The 18,433-nt window shown below is 59.4% G+C and overlaps 1 protein-coding gene across 2 annotated transcripts in view; it reads left to right on the top strand.

The window, feature by feature from the left end:
* The first annotated feature begins 10,409 nt into the window (after window positions 1-10,409).
* Window positions 10,410-18,433, top strand: part of Celsr1 (cadherin EGF LAG seven-pass G-type receptor 1) — a 125,094-nt gene continuing 117,070 nt past the window's right edge. For both annotated transcript variants that reach the window (XM_047550908.1, XM_047550907.1), the window contains exon 1: window positions 10,410-14,522. In XM_047550908.1, coding sequence (XP_047406864.1) covers window positions 10,937-14,522 — 3,586 coding nt within the window. In that variant the 5' untranslated portion in view covers window positions 10,410-10,936. The remainder of the gene's footprint in view (window positions 14,523-18,433) is intronic.

Genomic DNA, 18,433 nt, shown 5'->3' with positions numbered 1-18,433 from the left:
CCACCTCGACCCCTGAGGAATGGGGCCTGCTGTCTGTGGACGGAGACCTCTGAAACTGTGAGCCCCAGATAAACTTTTCCTCTCTACAACTGTGCTGGTCGGGTCTTGTAGTCACAGCAGCAAAAACGCCTGGATAATTCAGCACATGTCCCCAAGGCGGAGGGTGCACCGGGACCTCCCGAGGACCTGCCGGGCTGGGCTGGGCTGCTTGGCTGCCCCGTCCTGCCTGTGGACTCAGCCTGGGAGGCTGCCTCCGCTGACGCTCCTGAAACCAGATGGCGGCAAGGGGTCGCCCTGGGGTTCCCGCTCCTTGCTGAAGGGGCAGGCAGTGGGGGGCCTTGCTGGAGCTGTTTCTCGTAGCTGCCACACGCAGGGCTGCAGGCGGGCTCCATGGGCAGGAGAGGCCGCTGGAGTCCACGGGGATTCCCACGCCTGGGGCTCAGTAGGTGGTGGCACTACCCCAGGACACCCCCTCCCCTCACACGGGGCCCTTAGGAACTGCCTGGAGGCTCTGGGGTCCAGGCCCTGCTGGTCCCTCCCCACTGCCCCTTCCCTGCCTGGTTCCATGCGGCTTCCACAGATTCCAACGGATGCAGCCTCCCCCGTCCTCCGCCTTGGCCTTCCTGCCCAGAGGAGAGTCAAACAGCCCTCCAGGCTCAGCCAGAGGGGCCCTGCCCAGCCTCTTGGGGCTGCTCCTTCTGCAGCAGAGGTGGTCAGCTCTCCAGCTCTGCTCACAGGCCGCAATCGGCTTCCTCCTCCACAGACGGACCCACCATCCACACTAGTGGGGGGATGGGGACTTGGAGTCACTGTGGCTCACTAGAAGATTCCCCACCTTTACAGGAGACCAGAGTTGAGGCTCCTGGCCAGAGTCACAAATGGTGGCCAACATGGAGCCTGGCACATGTGGAACCCACAAGGGTGGGCCGTGGGCAGCAGATCCTGCCGAGGAAAGGGGCTTGGAATCAGTTCTTGCTGTGTGACCCTCAGCAAGCCACTCAGGCACTCTGAGCCCCTTTTCCACACCAGTGGGGCTCCCCCACCTGGGATGCCGCCATGATAAGGGAGCTGGGCAGGTGGGGGGTTCCCAGTGAGGTCACTGCCCTCCGCGTCCACACAGGTGGGAACAGGCATCAAGTCTCCGTGCGCTCCTCAGCGGCACAGCTACAGTGGCAGAACTGGAACGCAGAGCCAGAGCTTCCACCGAGCACAGCTCTCCACGCTGGTTCCTCACTGCTGAGCCCCCAGTGGGGCCAGATGAGCTAGAGTGAGGTGGGAGTTGGATCCCTGTGAGACAGCAGGTCTCCAGGACCTCGGTCCCCGGTGGGACACCGGCCCCCAGGAACCCTGCTTGGGCCTCTGTCCACTCTGGAGCACTGGGTGGCTGTGGGCTGAGGTCTTCAGGGGAGAGCAGCTTCTGGACCCACAGTGGGCAGTCTGTCTCCTGCCCGCCCTGCTCTGACTGCACAGCTGACCAGGACTCCCCGCAGCCTTACACCAGCTGCTGCAGCCCCGACTCCTGCCTCCAGCCCCGCCCTCCCCACTGAGCCCTAGCGCCCGCTCTTCCATTTCCCTCTGTAATGCCCACTGCTGTCGCCTGCACCCCTCCCCGACACTCACTCCTCCAGGCCTTTCCACGAGTCCGGTGAACTCCTATTCACCCCTCAAAACCCAGTTACAGTGGAAAGCTTTGTCAGATATCTTCCTTCCTCACCAGGGGAGACCACACTTCCCCTTCAGGGAAACCAATGCCTTGGTTTTGTCCCACAAGATTTTCACTAGTGTGTGTGCATGTCTCCCTCATAAACAGAACTCAGGAAGAGCAGGCGAGCTTGGTGTGTGGCCTCCATGAAACAGCAGCCTCTCCCCACCCGACTCCAGGGAGCATCTGTCAGGAAGCCTGGTGAAGGTCTGGGGGTCACAGTGGACCCCCCCAGAGGGTCAGCCTTGGCAACGCTCCCAGCCTCCACCCTGGAACAAAGGCCCTTTTCCTCGAAGAACAACGGGTGGGGCGGGGGTGACTGGATGAGCCCAGGCACCTTGCTTCCGGGGACAACACCGGCCTCCGGGCTCTGGCCGACTGCGTGTGCTCTGGCTTCTCAGCACAACCAGCTTGCACACAGCAGGCAGAGAGTGCCCCCGGCGGAGGACACAGCAGCCCCTGCAAAATAGGAAGAGGAAAGCATCCCTAAGAACCTCCATGAAGGAACATGGCACTGCCAACACCGACTTTAGCCCACGTAGAGAGACCCGCGGCAGACCGACCTCTGACCCCAGGACCAAACGATAGCCAATGCGGGATTTTGTTACATCGGAACAGGGAACAAGGACACCGTGTCTCTCCAGGGGAGACCAACTCCCAGAGAGAAGGTCCTGCCCAGCTTACCTCCAGGCCTCCTGGTCACCGCCTAGGACTCCCTGCCCTGACCAGCCTCCTTGAAGGACAGGACAGAGGCACCAGCAAGTTGCCAGAAGTTGGCCAAACAAGCCGAGCCCGTCACTGCGGGCACAGGGAAGTGCTCCGAGCAGGCTTGGAGGCAGGGAAGCCTATGTGCCCTGACACATGCCAAGGAACCCATTAGGCAATCTAGCAGACGTTGGGACTTGCAAGCAACGAATGCCCTGCCAATAGCTCCCTGTGGTCCCCCAGGTCCCTGAACGCAGTGGCGGCATGCCGCAGTGTCAGCCTGGACTCACAGTGCCTTGGCTTCGTGAGCGCCCAGCACACGCGCCTTCTGCCTCCCGGAGCCCGCCGGCGACCGGGCCTGTTTAGAGTGTTCTCATCCATCTTCCTCCCTTTGATCAGGGCAGGGTCTGGGCTCCTCAGAGGAGCTGCAGATCTCAGCAAGCTCCACACATTCCAGCAGCCCATGACTCACCAGCTCCTGCTGCTGGAGAGGCTGCCTTTGCCAGCAGGGCTGGTGGGCCCTGGGGCTCCCCTGCAGCCGGGTGGAGCCAGCGCTGGGGCTGGCAGAGCACCCCACGTGTTGCAGATGGCCTCGGCTACCTGGGGCTGACCTGCAGGGAGGGTCCTCGGGGAACGGCACTGCCTTAGCGGCCCCTTATCCCTGGCAACACTGGCAACCAGCAATCTTGGCACCTGTCGCCCTGGGGCCTGGCTCCTCTTGTGGGAAGCCACTCAGGTCCCGCATGCTGGGTGCCCCCCACCTTTCCCCACCAGCTGCCAAAAGTCCAAAGTTCCCACGCTCCCTGGAGTTCGGGATTCCCTTCTTCAGAGGACCCCTGCCCCCAGGCCCTGGGGCAGGCACAGAGGTGGCCAGGGTCTTCAGGATCAGGGCCGGGCCTCTCCTGTTGGATGTTGTTCCATGCCCTGCCCCAGCATCCTGGCAGGTGCCCCTCCCCACTCCCTCCGGGTGACCAGAGCCAGGAGGCCTGCGTTCTGTCTCTGACACGTCCATGTAGGGTGGCTGGACTCTGGGGTTAAGCGTGAGAGTGGCCGGGGGGAGTGGACATTCCATTCTAGCAGAGGCACAAACTCCCTCACTGGATTTGGACTCTTCACGGGTATTTGCCCTCTCTGTTGTCCCCTGCGGTGGACGTCACGGTTCTGGGAGGGGACTCTGGGAAAAGAGGAGGCAGAGGCATGAGTACTGGCTGGCAAACTTGGCGACCCTGGTGCTGTGGTTGGTTTCTTTTTTCTTTTTTTTTTTTTTTTGCGGTGCTGGGGATCGAACCCAGGGCTTTGTGCTTGTAAGGCCAGCACTCTACTTACTGAGCTATCTCCCCAGCCCTGGTTTCTTTATTTCTAACTTTGTGAAGATATTGGGGTTCGGGCATGGTCTTTACCTGGTCTGAGTCTTGGGGTCTGTAGACTCAGTAGGATGATCATCCCTGTCCGTGAGCACCTGCCCCTGCCCCCCCCACAGGAAGGGTTTGAACATGGAGCAAGACGTCAGCAGGGAGCAGGCACATCCCTCCGGAAGGGAAGCAGACAGGCGGGGGCTGCTGGAGGGACCCTGACCTTTCCATCTCCACCTCCTCCATGTGCCTCCTGGGTGCTGCACGCAGTAGGTCTCCTCAACGGCTCCCCAGTTGGATTTTGATCTGACGCACGCAGGCTTGGAGTGGAGGCTTCATGGTGGAAGCATCCGGGTCAATGACTGTGGAGGCGGAGGAAGAGACAGGGACTCGCCATCCCACAGGTTGCCTGCATCGCGGGCGGGCCGTGTCTGGGCCACCCTTGCCCCTGTTTCTTTTTCCCCCTCTAGTCCTGCTGGCTTGCTCCCAAACTCCAGTCCCACTGCAACCATTTCTCCACCCCCCATTGCTCCGCCTGCCGAGAATGTCCGAGCGTGTCTTCCCCAGCCTCTGCCACCTCCAGAAGCCAGGGTGCATAGGCCTTGTGCCACACTCTGTCCTCAGCCCTCTCATCACATGCTCCAGAAGAGACGGTCCTGCCTGGTCCCTGGGCCCTCACACGCACTCTGCACTCATCCTCCTGCCCACCGGCCTTTGCAAGGACTGTGCTTTCCCAGATGTCGCCCTCGGTCCCTTGCCTCTGTCGCCTGGCCAAAGGCCTTCCCCGAGCACCCACCCAGCAGTCCTCCTGCCTCTCTGTGCTTTTCTTTTTGGTACCAGGATTGAACCCAGGGACACTTTACCACTGAGCCACACTCCCAGCCCTTTTTTTTAAAATTTCTATTTTGCTAACTTGCTGAGAGTGGTCTCTATCCTCCTGCCTCAGCCTCCCGAAGCACTGGGATTACAGGTGTGTGCACAGGGCCAGGCTGTCCCTGTGCTCTCCCTCGTCTTCTCCTGTGGGGTATCTCCTCGCCCAGTGTCCGTGCTCCCCCAGGACAGTAAGCACTCTGGAGCCTGTGGGTGCTGTCTGTGTGCACCTTGGTCGTGAATGTGGAGTGATGAAGGAAAGTGAGGAGCACTTTTTTGAAGGAAAGAAGGAAAGTGTGGAGGTGAGAGTCAGGAGGAGGGACTGTGGTTAGTTTGCCACCAGGGCTCCCTGACACACCCAGCGAGTGGCCCCTGTCCAGCCAGGAGACTCAGGAGATGGTGGACAGTGTCAGGAGCAGGCCTGAAAGCAGAGGCCACCGGCCCCTCCGCCTCCCTTGGTCAACCTGACTCAGGGCAGTCTTAGTGTCCCTCCCTATGAGGTCCAAGGAAAGTCCCCTGCAAGTAGTTGATGGCAGCATAGTTGTAGCTACAATGCCAAAATATGAAAATAAAGAATGACTTCAAACAAGGTGCAGAGAATACCGTCTTGCCTTTTCCTCCTCTCAGAAGGAAGAGAGGTTTTTCAAAATCATCAAAAAAGTGGAATCAAGCCCCAAATCCATTGACTGAGGGTTGGATAAAAAAACTGGGGTGTAAAAAAAAAACTGGGGTGTATCCAGAGCACGGAACATTACTCAGCCTAGGAAAGGAGGGAAGTGTGATTTCAGGCCCAACAGTGGAGGCTTGTGAATCGGGCAGTATGCCAACCAAGCAGCCAGGTACAGAGGACAAGCCTGCGATCCTGAAAGTTCCAGAAGAGGCGCAGCCACAGAGGCAGAGGGTGGATCAGTGGTTTCTGGAAGCCAAGGGGTCAGGACAGGGTGGAGGGGGTGGGAGATGACTCGGGTTTCTTTTCAGTGATGAAAATGTTCTGGAATTTGATGATGATTCTTGCACAACTCCAGGTATCTACTGGAAACCCTGAGCCACGCCTTTTAGGAAGGGTGACTTTCACGGTACATGAAGTGTACGTCTTCATGCAGAAAGGGAGACGATGTGGAAGGAGAGAAGGGATCATGTTAGTGGTGTCCCCCAGATTGGCTTCATGAGAGTGTGTAGGGGTCATGAAATAACAGCGGTAACATGACGGAAACAAGGACAATGCCCAGCACGGTGGCCTTGGGGAGCGTGAGTCCTCTTCCAGGCGAGCCTCCCATCCCTGTTTCCCCAGCACAGGGAGCCGTTTCCACTTGGTCCTGTTACCTTCCTCTTGGCCCACCAGCTGCCGCCCCAAATTCAGCGGCCAAGCCCTCCGGGCGTTTGTGTTGGATTTGGTTCTCCTTGGGGGGGCTGGGATCCGGATGCCCCTGTGCTGTGCACTCCCAGTCTTGGTTTGTTGTCAAGTCCCCAGTGGAACTGAGTACCCTCACCCTGCAGGCAGCGAGGGGCTGAGAGGTCCTAGGAACATGGGCAGCATGCTCATAAGTGCATGGCTGGCACTGCCCAGGGCCTGCGGGGCTGTGAGCTCAGTGCCCACCCTGACAGGGTATACCCCTCTCAGCGCCAGGGCCACCGGTCTCTGCCACCTGCTCAAGACCAGGGTTGGGCACAGACTTCAGGGCACTCGGGCCGGGGTACAGATGGCGCTCAACCACTAGGGGTCAGTGTAGCCCCAAGCTGGGCCTGGTGCACGGCAGGTCCTGGGTGCTGGTGGGGGTGAGGGGCGCAAGGTGGGTGCTGTACGGCGAGGGGCACCTTGTCTTCCCTCCCCACCAGGCTGCCCACAGAGACACAGGGAGGTTCTGAACATGAGACTGGCGTCCATTATCTGCATTCACCCCATTTCCAGTCTGCCTAGAGGTTGACGCTCCAGCTCCTGTGCAAGCCATGGGTCCTGGAACCTTCCAGAACCTTCCTGGAGCTTAGGCCTCCCCAGTGGTGGGTACAGGTGGGTCTGATACTGGTGACTCAGGGGCACCTGAGGGAGCTGAGCCCCAGGGAGGGACTTCGCCAGGGCGCAGGGTAGAAACACTCTGCACAGGGGCAGAAATTGCAGCATTATTTGTTTCTGGATGGGTTCTGGCACCTTTCAAGCTGGAGAATAGTTTCCTTTCTTGTCATCACGCTGCCCTGGTCCTTCAGGGAGTGATGGTGCAGAAGAGGGACTTGATGAGATCTAAATCCCCTGGCCTCTTGCTTCTATTAACAGCCTAATTAATTCAAGCCTCTGCTTTTATTCCATGTTTTAACTTCATGACTTTCCATGAGCTGAGCCCTACCAAAGACGGGGGACTTTGCGGGGTGTGGCGCATCAACTCTATTCCCTGGGGGATCTTCTAAAAGGGGGCAGAGTGGAGCCCCGCCTGGACCTGCCCTGCTGGGTGGTTTCTTAGGGCTCCTTGCCGTTTAAAACCTAGCCCAGGAATGAGCTGTGTACCCAGCAAATTCTACAATTCACTTGGGTTCTGGTTTGAGCCCCTGAGAAAAAGCACTCTGAGCTCACACATGACACTAGAAATCTAGAGCTTCTGTGTTATTAAACAAAGATTCTGTTTCTATTTTTAAAAACACTCAAGTTCATTTGAAACACCTCAGGGTGCTTGCAAAATAGAAATACCAGACCCACTTCCCTGAGCCCCTGGGAATGGCAGTAGCAGTGAGGCCAGGCACACCGAACACCATGAGACAGGTGTGGTGGTGCACGCTTGTAATCCCAGTGACTTGGAGGCTGAGGCGGGATGATCTCAAATTCAAGGTCAGGCTCAGCAACTAAGTGAGGCCCTGAGCAATGTAGTGAGACCCTAACTCAAAATAAAAAATAAAAAGGGCTGGGGTTGTGGCTCAGTAGTAAAGCAACCCTGGGTTCAATCCTTGGTACAAAAAAAATAAATAAATAAAACCATGAGATGGGTGGTCCAGGTGGGGCTGCCGTAAGTCCCCTCAACCTAGCATGGTCCCCCAGCGGACAGTCAGTGAGTGAGTGGGCCCTGGCCCTCAGAGGTGGTAGTCATGTCACGTTTGGAGCCACGCCATGGGGCCCCTAAGAAGCAGGGTGGTAGCTCATGGGAACCGCAGACACAGGCAACGGCCCTAGGGCTGTGCTGGACGGGGCCACTTGCGTGCCACATCCCTTGACGGAGCCCCATTGTGTCCTTTCCCGCTCTGGGCCTCAGCTCCACTTTGTGAAAGCCTGCTGGGTGGACTGGATCAGTGCCCAGCCCAGACCCCTTGGGCCACTGGATAAAAGCTACAGCCCGGCCACTCCCCGAGAAGAACAAATAAGCGAGCTGTTTACTTGAAATCGCTGCTGTGCTAGGTAACAGCCGCAGCAGAGATGGCAGGAAAGGCGGGTCTGGTGGATCCACACAAGCCAGACCTGCGCCGACCCCTCACACAGTGTGTCTTCAGTCCTCACCGACACAGACTCCAGGACTTTCATCAGTTAGAATGAGGAGGTAGGGTTGGGTGAAGTTCACATGTGTTCAAATGATGCCAGCCATTTCAGATTTGTAATTTTATTTTATTTTTTGTGCTGGGGAGGAAAACCAGGGCCTTGTTGGGCAGGGTGGTGCATGCCTATAATCCCAGCAATTTGGGAGGCTGAGGCAGGAGGATGGAAAGTTGCAAGTTCCAGGCCAGCCTGGACAATTCAGCAAGACCCTGTCTAAGAAGAAAAAACAGAGGACTGGGGACTTGGCTCAGTAGTAAAACACCCCTGAGTTCACCTCCAGTTCCACACCCACACCCACACAAAGTAAAGAAAGAACCCGGGGCCCTGCATGCACTAGGCTCTCTCTCATTGAGCTCACTGTCCTCTGGTGCAACTGAACCACCCTGCGGCCCCACCATGCACTGCAGCCCACCTTTCTATACCACCCCCTCCTTCCTTTAACACTGTGAACCCGAGTATGCGTGCAGAGGGGAAATGCGTGAAGCACACATGTGCACTCCTTAATACGGTGGACACAGGGTGGACATGGGCATGCTTGTAGCCTGTGTGTGAATGGAAGCCTCTTCTGTCCCTACCCTTTGCAGATATCCTGTGAGATTCGGCCATGTGTTCCTGTTTGGCCCTCAAGACCAGGAAACGGTTTTGGGTTGTCCCTGTGGTTACCTTTCAGGCTGCAGGTGTCCTGTTCCAAGGAAAGCATGCCCACACCCGAACCCACTTGCTGTATCTGAATTCTGTTTATTTAAACCCACCCCACCCTGTTGAAAACCCGATTACAAAATATGCACTCCTGCGTTCTCTGGCTTCCCTCCTCCCCACCCCCTTCAACCCCGTCCCGGAGTCTTCCACCCTGGAGCCCCAGGCCCAGGGGTCCATGCTGCCTCCTCCACCTGAAACCGAGGCTCCTGCCCAGGGCAGTCCAAATTCCAGTCCCAGGGCAGGCTGGGGTCCCTGGACCTGTCACATTTAGGGAATGGCCTTTCCTCCCTGCTCCATGCACACATTTCCAGGAAGGACTTGCCAGTGGAAACTCCCAGAAGTCCCAAGCAAGTGTACCTTGGGTCAACACAATGTCTTTAAATTGTTGCCCATGGGAAGAAAAGACAGTTTTCAATTGAGTAAAACTGCTTGAGCACATGAGATACATATGTATCTCACATGAAATGAGGAAGAGACACCCTGCCCAGGCACTAAGCGACCTCTCTTCCTGAGCTGCAGCCAAGGGACCCTCACAGCACAAAGCTCCACACCTGCTTTGACTGATCCCAGGAGGAGGCCTCTCCAGGCGCGAGGTCCTCCCCTACATCCCCACGACCGGGAGGCCTAGGGTGGGGAGCAGTGGCTTCTGACACCACAGGGTGATGGCACAGTCCCAAAGCCCCACAGCAGGGGTAATGTTGTAAAGCCACGCCCCTGAGGGGGTGCAAAGTCCTAAAGCCCACACCTCCCAGCCAGGCGCCTGCCTCCAAGGAGTCCGGGGTGGGAAGTCTCACAGAGCTAAGCCTCCCTTCCCGCTGATCCCCGTGGGAGTCGGGCGGTGTGTCTCCTGGCTCTCCAAGTTCTAAGGCCTACCTCTCTCACCGCTCTTCTCCGCAGGGACTGGTGGGGGTTGTCGCAGTTCCACCTACCTACCTCGCCAGGTGGCGGCCCGCCTCCAGGGCCTTCACTCCCCGGCGTTGAGTTTCAGAAGTAACCAGTAACTTGGGGACTGGACGCCGAGTCCGCGAACGCAACGAGCTCGCCTCCGCTGTCCCCTCCAAATCCCCAAAGTTAACACAGGTTATTTTTCTTTTCTTTTAAAGGTATTTAAACCAAGGGGACTGAATCCGGTTAGCTGCACTTTGGGGTTCAAAGAACAGAGAACTTCGTGTGTGGGTCAAGCATTTCAGCCTCGGTCCGCGCAGCGTCGTAAATGTGTAACTGACCGTCCCCCCGCCGCGGTCGCGGCTCTTAATGGGGGCTCCGGGCACCTCAGTCACTGTCCGCTCCGGGTCCAGCCCGCGCGGCGCTGGGGGCCGCGGTCTCCGTGGATCAGCCCTACCCGGGTGGGGTGCGAGGCTCTGCACCGCTCCCGCGCGCCCGGAGAGTAGAGCCAGGGGTCCCGGCCCCGCCTTTCTGCGCGCGGCGTCCTCGGCCCCGCCCCTGGGGAGGCCGGGTGGGGAGGCCGCGGGGGAGTGGGCCGGGTCCCCCGCCCCGACCCGGCCGCGCCCCCGCGTCTCCATAGCGATCATCCCGGCTCGCACCTCGGGGCCGGCTCCCCCCGGGGCGGAACAATAAGCGGCTGGGCCGGGGGCGGGGCGGGGCCGGGCCGGGGGCGGAGAGAACGCGGGCGGAGGGGCGCGGGCGCAGCGCACCGCCCAGGCAGCAGCCGGCCGCCAGGGTCTGCGCGGCGCGGAGCGGCGCGGCCCGGACCGCTCCAGAGCTCAGCCCCCGCCCCGCCTGGGCCCGCCCCGCTTCCCACGCCCGCCCGGCCGAGCCCGCGCCGGGGCCACCTGGAGCCGCCTGGAGCCGCTGCTGCCGCAGGTTGATGCGCGGCGCCCTCCCGGGACGCCGGAGGAGCCATCTTGAAACCAACTTCGCAAACTTTCGCAAAGTGCTTTCGAAGTGGAAGCTGCGGGGAAGGCCGGGCGCGTGGGCTCCGCTGTCCGGGTCTGGGCCCCCGGGGAGGCAGGGCGCGGGTCGCTCCGAGGGCCCGGCACCCGGCGCGAGAGAGCCGTCCCCCGGCCGCGCCGGGTGGATGCGGAGGTGCGCCGGGTGCATGGATTGTGCTCGGGCGCCCGGCTTGGGCTCCGGGCTATGGCGCCGTCGCCACCGCCCGTGTTGCCCGCGCTGGTGCTCCTGGCCGCCGCCGCCTTACCGGCTCTGGGGCTACCAGCGGCCGCCTGGGAGCTGCGCGTGCCCGGCAGGGCCCGCGCCTTCGCCCTCGGGTACGGCTGGACCTACGCCTTTGAAGCTGCACGCACGCCCCGGGCGTTGAGGGAACTACTGGACGTGAGCCGCGATGGGCTGCTGACCGCACGGAGGCGTGGGCCGGGCGCGGGACTCCGGGGATGCGCGCGCTTGGGGGGCCGGTCGCTGCCGCTGCAGGTCCGTCTGGCCATCTCCGGCGCCCAGACGCCGCAGAGTCTGCCGCTGCTGACGAGCACCCCCGGCCCGGGCTGCGGCTCCCGGCTGCGGCGCCGATCGGTCCCGGGTGCGGAGCTTCGAGCGTGGACAGTGCTCTGGGTGTCTGGGCTCAGGGGGTCTGTATGCTTCCCGGACCCTGGCGGCAGCGCGGCTTCGTTGCACTCAGCGCTTACAGTCCTTACAACCTTCCCGGCCTGCAGCTGCCTGCCGCATCCTGGGTCCCGCTGCCCGCGCCGCTTTCTCTGCCTGCTGCACAGCGACTCGGCCCACCTGCGCTTCCTGTGTGCCCTGCGGGGCGCAGCCCGCGCTGTCGGGGTTGAGCAGGGTTTGGAGACGGTCGCGGGGACGCCCTCACCGCAGCCGTCGTCTCCAAGCCGGCCCCAGGCCCGGGCGGGAGCGGCGCGGCGGGCCCGGCGGGGCGCAGGCAGTAGCACGAGTCCGCAGTTCCCGCTGCCCAGCTACCAGGTGTCAGTGCCTGAGAACGAGCCAGCGGGCACTGCAGTCATCGAACTGCGAGCGCACGACCCTGACGAAGGTGAGGCGGGGCGCCTGAGCTACCAGATGGAGGCGCTGTTCGATGAGCGCTCCAATGGCTACTTCCTCATCGACTCTGCCACCGGCGCGGTGAGCACAGCCCGTGCGCTGGACCGAGAGACCAAGGACACTCACGTGCTCAAGGTTAGCGCCATGGACCATGGCTCACCGCGGCGCTCAGCCGCCACCTACCTCACCGTTACAGTCAGCGATACCAACGACCATAGCCCGGTTTTCGAGCAGTCTGAGTACCGCGAGCGTGTGCGCGAGAACCTTGAAGTGGGCTACGAGGTGCTGACCATTCGCGCCACAGACGGCGATGCGCCCTCCAATGCCAATATGCGCTACCGCCTGTTGCAGGGTGCTGGTGGCGTCTTCGAAATTGACGCACGCTCGGGCGTGGTGCGCACCCGGGCAGTGGTGGATCGGGAGGAGGCAGCTGAGTACCAATTGCTGGTGGAGGCCAATGACCAGGGACGCAATCCAGGCCCGCTCAGCGCTACGGCCACGGTGCACATCTTAGTGGAGGACGAGAATGACAACTATCCTCAATTCAGTGAGAAGCGTTATGTGGTCCAGGTGCCTGAAGACGTGGCTGTGAACACACCTGTGCTGCGGGTGCAGGCCACTGATCGGGACCAGGGTCAGAACGCAGCCATACACTACAGCATTGTTAGTGGGAACCTGAAGGGGCAGTTCTACCTGCATTCTCTGAGCGGGAGCCTGGATGTGATCAACCCACTGGATTTTGAGACCATCCGGGAGTATACCCTTCGAATCAAGGCCCAGGATGGGGGCCGGCCTCCCCTCATTAATTCCTCCGGGCTGGTCTCTGTGCAGGTGCTGGACATTAATGACAATGCGCCCATCTTTGTGAGCAGCCCCTTCCAGGCTGCGGTGCTGGAGAATGTGCCTCTGGGCCACTCAGTGCTGCACATTCAGGCGGTGGATGCAGATGCTGGTGAGAATGCCCGCCTGCGCTATCGCCTGGTGGACACAGCCTCTGCTGCCTTGGGGGGCAGCAGTGCTGGTTCTGAGGACCCCACCTCCACCCGGGACTTTCCTTTCCAGATCCACAACAGCTCGGGTTGGATCACGGTGTGCGCCGAGCTGGACCGGGAGGAGGTGGAGCATTATAGCTTTGGTGTGGAGGCAGTGGACCACGGCTCACCGCCCATGAGCTCCTCCGCCAGCGTGTCCATCACCGTGCTGGATGTCAATGACAACGACCCCATGTTCACCCAGCCCACTTATGAGCTGCGTTTGAATGAAGATGCGGCTGTGGGGAGCAGCGTGCTGACTCTGCGGGCCCGCGATCGGGACGCCAACAGTGTGATCACCTACCAGCTCACAGGTGGAAACACCCGGAACCGCTTTGCGCTCAGCAGTCAGAGCGGCGGTGGCCTTATCACCCTAGCGCTGCCGCTGGACTATAAGCAGGAGCGGCAGTACGTGCTGGCGGTGACCGCGTCTGACGGCACGCGTTCGCACACTGCACAGGTCTTCATCAACGTCACCGACGCCAACACGCACAGGCCGGTCTTCCAGAGCTCCCACTACACTGTGAGTGTCAGTGAGGACCGGCCGGTGGGCACCTCCATTGCCACCATCAGTGCCACCGATGAAGACACGGGGGAGAATGCCCGCATCACTTATGTGCTGGAGGACCCAGTGCCCCAGTTCCGCATTGACCCCGACACTGGCACCATCTACACCATGACAGAGCTGGACTATGAGGACCAGGCTGCCTACACCTTAGCCATCACTGCCAAGGACAATGGCATCCCTCAGAAATCGGACACCACCTCCCTGGAGATCCTCATCTTGGACGCCAATGACAACGCACCCAGGTTTCTGCGAGATTCCTACCAGGGTTCGGTCTTCGAGGATGCTCCCCCGTCTACCAGCGTCCTCCAGGTCTCTGCTACTGACCGGGACTCGGGCCCCAACAGCCGCCTGTTATACACCTTCCAGGGTGGGGATGATGGTGATGGGGACTTCTACATTGAGCCAACGTCAGGCGTGATCCGCACCCAGCGCCGGCTGGACCGTGAGAATGTGGCCATGTATAATCTTCGGGCTCTGGCTGTGGATCGGGGCAGCCCAGCTCCCCTTAGTGCCTCTGTGGAAATCCAGGTGACTGTCCTCGACATTAATGACAACCCTCCTGTGTTTGAGAGGGATGAACTGGAGCTGTTTGTAGAAGAGAACAGCCCAGTAGGGTCGGTGGTGGCCAGGATTCGGGCCAGTGATCCTGACGAAGGCCCCAATGCCCAGATCATGTATCAGATTGTGGAGGGCAACGTGCCAGAAGTCTTCCAGTTGGACCTGCTGAGTGGGGACCTGCGAGCCCTGGTCGAGCTGGACTTTGAGGTCCAGAGGGACTACCTGCTGGTGGTGCAGGCCACGTCAGCCCCACTGGTGAGCCGGGCCACGGTGCGAGTCCACCTCCTGGACCAGAATGACAATCCGCCCGAGCTGCCGGACTTCCAGATTCTCTTCAACAACTACGTAACCAACAAGTCCAACAGCTTCCCCACTGGTGTGATCGGCCGCATCCCGGCCCACGACCCTGACCTGTCAGACAGCCTCAACTACACCTTCCTGCAGGGCAACGAGCTGAGCCTGCTGCTGCTGGACCCTGCCACCGGTGAGCTGCAGCTCAGTCGGGACCTGGACAACAACCGGCCACTGGAGGCACTCATGGAGGTGTCTGTGTCGGGTGAGTGGCCCGGGGAGGAAGGAGGGGCTTCCCGTGGGCTGCCTAGAGAGCTGCAGGGCCCCGCCCAGGGCCCCCGCTGGGCATGCTGGGGCATATTCAGGCAGGGCCTGGGCAATTCTTGGGGCCTTTGCTGCCTCCAGTTGCATGTTGGGGGCATGCTGCCCCCCAGGCCAAGCACGGGGGAGAGTCACCACCCCCCTTTCCTCAGCAGTTCAGGGAGCAGGCCTGGGCTTCTTCAAGTTCAAGTGCAGGTTTTCTCAGGGCTTTCCCCAGTTGTGCTATTAAAACCTGGCCTCAGGGTTATCTGGGTCGTCTGGTGTGTTGAGTGATGTCCTTGAGTCAGCCTGCTGCAGGCAGGGCTGTCTGAGGGATCAAAGGTCACTGCCTGCTCCATGTGCCAATTATTCCCCGGGTGGGACCGTTGGAAATTGCCGATGGTCCCTGAGTCACCCTGTAATACGGCTGGAGTTCCCTTGGTCTGCTTTCCTGTCTCCTCCAGATAATAACAGCTCGGCTCACGTGTGTGTGCCAGTCTCTGTGTAGCTCTTTGAAACGTGTAACTCCGTTTGATCTTGGCTCCTGCTCTGGACTCGGACTTATAATTTGGGAGTTATTTCAGAGGCCGCCCAGCTTAGCGGTGGAGCTGGTATGAGAACCCTGCTTGCCCGCTCAGAAGGGAGAGGAGTCTCAGCTCAGCCGCCAGTGCCTCGCCAGTGCCTGTGTGCCGCTGACCCTGTGCGTGCAGGGCCCTCGCCTCTGGTGCTGAGGATAGGAGGACCACAGCTTGGGTGTGGGAATCGGATTCATGGGAAGACAGGATTGGGCAGGGGGTAAGGGACAAGGAAGGGGCCCCCGGTGGCTCTGTGAGGTGACCTGTCTGCCCACCTGCCTGTGAATGCAGCTGCCTGGCACAGGCAGGTGGCCTTATTTATGAGACCAAGATGCTGCCCAGAAGGCTCCTTATGGGCCTGTGGGTCCATGCTCCCCACGAGTCGACTGAATGAGGACTGTGATACAATATCGTGGGCGCTCTGGAAGAACTGAAAAGCACTTTTCAGAGTTTCCGAAGCTGGCTGTTTGTCCCGAGAGAGGTGTCATCAGACAGGTTCTGGTTCCTTCTAGGATCTGGGTCTCGCGGGGTTGATTTTGAAGTCATGTGACGCGTCAGCATAGGTTCTGGCCACGAAGTCTCCCTGTTGGGGACTACTTCAGGTTTTGTGATGTTGTGAAAATGTGTAAAGGATCTGGGACAGGCTGTTGGGGTCAGATAGTTCACCAGATTGTGTGCACTCCTAGTGTGCCCTGCGGAGGGGTGCGTACCCCTTCATCTGATAGAATGGAAAATTGGGCCTGTGTAGAAACAACTTGGCGAGATAGTAGGGTTTAGGTTTTTTGGGGGACATGGTACATTAGTGGGAGCAGGTGCATCTGGGGCAGGGTGTGTGTGTGGTGTCCATCGTGTGGGCCCTGTGTGAGCGGACAGCAGGGTTCAGGTAGATACTGGTTACTGAGGGCTCTCAGCTGGTGGGCCCTCCACCCTGGTCACAGCTGAAGGGAGGTTGGAGGCTCAGTGCTGCTTAGCAGTTGTCTCCGAGGCCACTTCTGGCTGCAGATCCTTGGCCGACTGGCCTTTGAGGAAGTCTGGGGCCTGGTGCATTGACACCCCACATGACGGTTACCTTAGGCTCTTGGTCTCTGGCTGTAAGGAGCTTTCTATACTCTCACAGTGTCATTTGTTCCTTGGTGAAACTGAAGTGCCCGGGTGCTGAGTGACCTTCTCAGGGCTGCACTCAGTGATGGGCACTGGCTTGGGATGAAACGAGCCTGCCCCTCAGGCCCCCTCTCCTGCCCGAGGGTACAGTTTGGGGGAATCCGTTGCTAACTAAGCTGGATGACTCTAGGGCCAGATCAGAACTCTGCATGAGGTAGTCATGTTGGGATGCTACGTGACCCTCAGGTCATGGACACTGCTTTCCGCCCCCAAGAAGCCACTCACTGGAGACTGAGACCTGCAGGTCCCAACAGCAGAGCCCTGTGTGCAACCGAGCTAATTCCAAGACACCTGCGTTAGCTGGAGGCGGACTCGCTGTGGGGAGGCTGTTGATTCAAACTGAACAGGACTTTCAATGAGTAATTGGCGCCAGGCTTTACAGCCTGCCCTAAAGTCTTTGATGCAGTATTACTGCCCTGGAGGCTGTGCACAGGAAGGCACAGGAGGGAGGCAGCTGCTGGCAGCCTGGCCTGGAGGTTACCCTCATTCTGTGTGGATAGTACTGATAGTGTTGGGTAGCCCCGCGAGCACAAAACACTTTTTGGGAAAAAATATAAATTTTTTCTTGCTACTCGGGATGAAACCTAAGGCCTCGCTCATGCTAGGCGAGCGCTCTTCTGCTGAGCGACACCCCCATCCCCCACCTTGAAAAAATTCTGAAGTCTGAATACAGTGAAATTCAAATAGCTGCTGTTTTTTTAATGCCATGAACCGTTAAGATGTTCATTTCATAGGTGACGGTTTTTGAATGAGGTTTTCCATGCTGTGATTGGGGTTTTTCCCTCATGAACATTTATAAAAGCTGTGTGCATTTTTCAAAGTTGTGTGCCTCAGAACTTGAGAACCCGATGGGAAACTCAAGCACGGGGCCCCTTCCAGATGCTGGTCTTTTACTGAGTTGACGTTTTTAATTCCCCTGGAACTGTCCTGTGGGTGGGTTCTTAAACTGTGCCTCATAGAACTTGGCAGCCGTGGAAGGTAACGTCCCTGTGACCCCCGTGGCGCAGGTGTGTGGCTGTGCCATGGGCAGAAACGATTGGTTGGTGAGTCATTCACATGTGTCAGAAAATGTTGGAAGTCACCGAAATAGTAAGGTCGGAATCTGTGCTATTTGCTTCGGTGGGGAGTGAATGGCGTGAAGTCCTGTAGGTTTGATAAAGTTTTAAAAGTGTTTGCAGGAGATCACAGTGACTTTTAAATAGAAGGTTACAAACAAGGAAGTCGGGCTGGCCCCTGTGCCACGTTGCCTGGTTGGGAGGTATTACATTTCGCCCGAAACTCGCAGTTGGCAAAGGTTGGGTGGTCTTAAATCACCTCAGTGGCTGAGCTGCATTCTCTGAAGGACAGAAACCATCGGCCACTCCTGGCGACTGGTTAACCATTTAAAGGCTCTGGAGAATGGTCCCTTGCTCATGTGTCTCAGGAACAGGGGTGGTTTGTAACTTAACGGAGACCCATCATGCACCAGGCCCCTGGGAGCTGGTGAGGCCCCACACATAGCTGAGTTCAAGGGCGGGGGCGGGGGTGGGGGTCTGTGCCAACATGGGGGCGTGAGGTGTGCAGCTTGCAGGGAGACCAGAGGTGGCAGGATCCCTTGGGCTTGGAGAGGGCTGGCCATGTTCCGCAGGCCCTGTCCGGAGGTTGGGGATAAGTGTCAGCCTGCTGATGGCTGGTCTTCGGGCTCAGAGAGCGGAAAGGGCGGGACGCCAGAGGGTAGGCTTGGCTCCTCATGGGGGTGGCTGCAGAGCATGGGTGGACAGAGGAAGCACTTGCCAGGCTAGGTGGTCATATTTGGTGGCAGTGGTAGGGTTACTTAGGCCGCATTCAGTTTGCCGGCTGCCACCTCCTGACATGGATGGTCCTGGCTTCATGCCCATCTGAGCTGGGTAAACTGAGGAAGCACACGGGACTCCTGCTAGTGGTGGCAACCGTGCTCCCGTTCATAGGGCGTGGGCAGTTAGGATGGCCCAGGCCCACCCTGAGGAGCCCTGGCCCCCCTGGGTGGTCGACTGAACAGGGCTGAGCACACGGGGAAGAGTCCAAGGGGGGCCTGAAGGAGGCCCTGAGGTCAGGGAGCCTGAGGACCGGTCCTGGGTGCCTCTGTGAGGTGGGGGCGGGGAGCTGGGGCCCACTGGGAGTA

Source organism: Sciurus carolinensis, chromosome 4, assembly GCF_902686445.1.
Source record: "Sciurus carolinensis chromosome 4, mSciCar1.2, whole genome shotgun sequence".
NCBI lineage: Eukaryota > Metazoa > Chordata > Mammalia > Rodentia > Sciuridae > Sciurus > Sciurus carolinensis.
The sequence above is the reverse complement of the archived record's forward strand: the minus strand, read 5'-3'. Positions and strand labels throughout refer to the sequence as shown.